Below are 3,989 nucleotides of genomic sequence, written 5' to 3'. Positions count from 1 at the left end.
GCTTTTTTTTTTTTTTTTTTTTTTTTTAAATTACACAAGAGAAAATAAAAACTACACTGCAACAAAAATAACCATTTCTGTTCATGTAGTTAGCAGCAGCTTTTTTTAAAAAATAATTATAATAATAATAATAAGGCAGATTCTTGCCTTTGTTATGCCATTAAAAACATTCTTGTTCCCTAGAGAGAAGCATTCTGGAAAAAGTTGAAAAAAAATAATAATAACCCAACCAAAGCTTGCCTGCAAGTTCAAGTTTTGTAAAAAAATATATACATAATTTATTCTACAACATATGTGCCTTCTGTTCATACTTAGACATGTTTAGTGCTTTGTGTTTAGAGTTCATTTTCTGTCGTCCCTCCTCTGAGGACAGCCCTAAAACCAGCCTGGGTTTCTCAGGTCTGCTCGCCTTCACACCACTCTTCAACAGTACCGTTGTCTGAAAACTGTTCTGGGCCAACTTCTCGGGTCAACGTGCCTTTGACCGATAGATGTAATTTTTTTCTTTCCTTTCAACCAAAAGAGAGAGGAAGAGTTTGCCAGTCATATTTCCGACTCCCGCCGTAGCGGCCGTGGCTCTAGAGGCACCCCTGCTTGGTTGTGGTGGTCCATGTCCGGGTGGGTGTCTGTGCTCATGCTCTCAGGCACCCCAGTGTCGATCTCGTCCTCCTCTTTGCTGGTGAGGGCCACTTCGTTCTCGTAGCAAAAGGAGTTTGCGTTCGAGAGAATGTATTTCTTTTCTGCTAAGTCTCTGGCACTACAGATGGGTGTGTTGGGCACTTCGTATGTTTTGTGGAACCTCGAGTAGTCCACTTTGTAGTAGTTTTTCTCTTCAAAGAGTACGGGCTCGTAGCGGTGGCCCCAGAGGATTTCGTTCGCCAGATATGAGCTACGGCACTGGGTAGTCATGGCGGTAGCTTCCACCATGCCCTCTAATATTACTACAATTTCAAAGTCAGCATTGTCCATGTCTTGTTTGCTCAAGTCATACAACGGACTGTCTTCATCTATTTCATGTACTATTGTAATTGGGGAGACCAGGAATATGCGGTCTATCCCGCTGTCAAACCCTACATTGATGTCTATTTGATCCAAGGGGATGTACTCCCCTTCTGACGTGATCCTGGATTTGAGGAGCTGTGCTCGCACATGTGCCTCTACCAAGTGGCTTTTCCTCAGGTTTCCAACACGCCACATCAGGCACAGTTTTCCGTCTCTCATGGCCACCACAGCATTGTGGCTGAAGACCAGAGTTTCATTCCTCTTTTTTGGCTTAGCCATCTTTGCCATGACAGCACCAATGATGAAGGCATCAATGATGCAGCCTACTATAGACTGGAAAACCACCATGAAAACTGCGATGGGGCACTCGTCTGTGACACACCTGAAGCCATAGCCGATCGTGGTCTGGGTCTCAATGGAGAACAGAAAGGCTGCGGTGAAGCTGCTCACTTGAGACACACAAGGTTTGCTATTTTCTTGATTCTCCAGATCCCCATGCAACAGTGCAATCAACCAAAACACACAGCCAAAAAAAAGCCAGGAGAGGATGAAAGTCAGGCAGAAGATAACTAGCATCCACCTCCAGCGGATGTCCACACAAGTGGTGAAGATGTCTGCCAGGTATCGCTGTCCCTTCTCACCCACGTTAATAAACTGGACGTTGCAGTGGCCATCTTTTTTGACAAAGCGGCTCCTGCACTGCTGTCTGGTATGTACCTTACTCTTTCCATTCCCAAAGCCGTTGGCAACGGCCATGGTTGCCAGCTTCATGCCGTCCTCTTCCGAAGACACAATGCTGTAGCGGTTGGTTCGCACGCTGCCCATCACTACTGCTGTGGACTGAGGTGCTTCTGCTTTAGAAAACAGTCTAAGTTTCTGCAAAACCCTTTGGAGAAACAGTTTTGAAAGTTCTAGAGGAACACACACACACAGAAAAACTGGGGAGAGGCCGGAGTCCCCAAGAGCCCTTGGATCAACCAAGGACAGTCTTCTGGCATGCAGAGTTAGCTTAACAAGTAACCGTCATAGAGAGGGCATGGTCTGCAAGAGAAAGAGAAATGTCGTATTAGATCTTGGAGGAATAGGATAAGGAATCAAACCTGAAAGAATCAAGTAAAATTAATCCTGTGGACCTGAGGAAGTTTCCTTATTTTTAATGACAGCATTTTCCAGAATGCACAATGTGCGGGGTTGGGTATTGACAGAAGTGACATCATTACTACAAAGAAGGCATCGCTCTCCCCGAGTGAAAGCACTGAAGACACAAGGCTCTGAGCAATATTCCCATTAAAAGCTGGACATGCAAAGAATCTATCTACTCTTTACAACTGCGCTTTCTGTTTATTTTGAAACAAACAATTAGTGGTAACATCCATCTGTTCAAATATAAATACTGAAGCGGTTTTCAGTGACTTTCGATGGATGTATGGATCCTGGACTGGTTTACCTACGCCAAACAAGGGAGTGTGCAAAAGGGAAGATGACGTGTCCTGAGGAAAGCAATAACCTTGGAAAATGCAAGTGTCAGTGATTTCCATGAAATTATACCCATATAGCTTTTTTTTTTTTTTAATCAAGCTTAAAAAAAAAAAAAACAAACCCAACAAACAAACCCAAACTGTGTATTCTCTGCAAATGGCAGGAATAAGGGCTGCATTAGTTGCTCTCTAACTCCATAAAATCATTGGAATCCATGTGGGTTTTGCACTCACATTAGGCTTAAGTCATACGAAGCAAACTAAACTGTGGAAGGACCCTCATCTGTCCCTGCTAATGCAACTAGCAAAAGGCTACGATGGAGTAGGACCAGCCAAGTGTCTTCGTTAACACCTTTGGTAGCAAGTACCAGGCACCTTCCCCTCAGGAGCCCAAGGCAGCCAGTCCCATCTCCACCAGGTAACAGTTCCGAGTGTCCCGTGGGTCTTAAATGTCAGCAATTAAGACTCAGCAGAGAGGCTACAAAACCTTCTTCCTGAGGGTAGAAGCCACCAAACTTGTTTCAGGGAGGTCTGGCTTAGACCCAGGTTTAGCTTTTAACAAGTGCGTCATCCATTAAGTCATGTACTGTATATCAGGAAATGTAATTGAAATATTGCAGAGGAGAAAAGATGCATTAATGCAACTGCTCCATCCACACATGCGCCCCATGGAGGAAATAAAACTAAAACCGAGCGATGAGGAATGTCTGCTCTTCATTTGTCATGGAGAGGAGACTTCGGTACCGTTTACAGTAGCAGGGGAATAAATCACAATCCTCTTTGTAAATCGGTATTATCAAAACTCTGAGTTTGTCCGAAACCCAGAAAAACTGCAGCCGCCAAGGAGCATGACCTCTGCCCACAAAGTGGCTTCAGTACTCTGCGGCTCTTCCTCTGATTCATATCTGATAACAGCTGTAGATAAAGAGTTTATCTCCTTCCCGAAAAGCAGCCCCTGAAGCCCTGCAGGGGTGTTCCAAAAACTTGCGGGATTTCAAACAGTTTCTCAGCCCTCCCACATCCTGCAACCATATTACAAGGGCTTTAGATCAGCAAACACTTGTTAGGAAAAGAGCAGGTGACAAACAGAAAACAACACCGCGCTCGCAGTTGCACGCAGGATGGTTTTGCCTCTAGAATCTCTTTAGGGTTTACTTTTTACCTTCTCTTTTTTTTTTTAATTTTTTTTCCCCCCTCACTTCTGTTTGTTGTGCAAGAATGCGTCCCAACGCCTACTTGCCGAGATTAGTCATCTGTGACTTCAGCGGCGTACAAGCCGTTTTGGCAGCTTTGGAGGGGTTCGGCAATGCCTGGTTTTGAGGACGGCTCTCAGCACTGTAAGCTTACGATACAGCTGATCTCTTACTTACCTGACTGTCTTGCCTACACTGTGTAAAGATTCACTCCCCCCCCCTCACTTTTACTGATCATGGGATTTCTCATTCCCATTCGAATATAATTCTCAAAAATACAAAGGAATTATTTTAATGTTTCCTTAAATTATTGGGG

General features: G+C 44.3%; 1 protein-coding gene across 1 annotated transcript; it reads right to left on the bottom strand.

Annotated features, from left to right (window-relative positions):
* Positions 1 to 505: 505 nt before the first annotated feature.
* Positions 506 to 2,406, bottom strand: KCNJ2 (potassium voltage-gated channel subfamily J member 2). Its single transcript, XM_026861085.1, has one exon. It carries the CDS (start codon positions 1,825 to 1,827, stop codon positions 544 to 546), a length of 1,284 nt encoding a protein of 427 aa, XP_026716886.1. The 5' UTR covers positions 1,828 to 2,406; the 3' UTR covers positions 506 to 543.
* Between the last annotated feature and the right edge of the window lie 1,583 nt (positions 2,407 to 3,989).

This window comes from Athene cunicularia (genome assembly GCF_003259725.1).
Source record: "Athene cunicularia isolate RWA chromosome 18 unlocalized genomic scaffold, athCun1 chr18_part1, whole genome shotgun sequence".
Lineage (NCBI taxonomy): Eukaryota > Metazoa > Chordata > Aves > Strigiformes > Strigidae > Athene > Athene cunicularia.
This window is presented reverse-complemented; position numbering and strand designations above follow the sequence as displayed.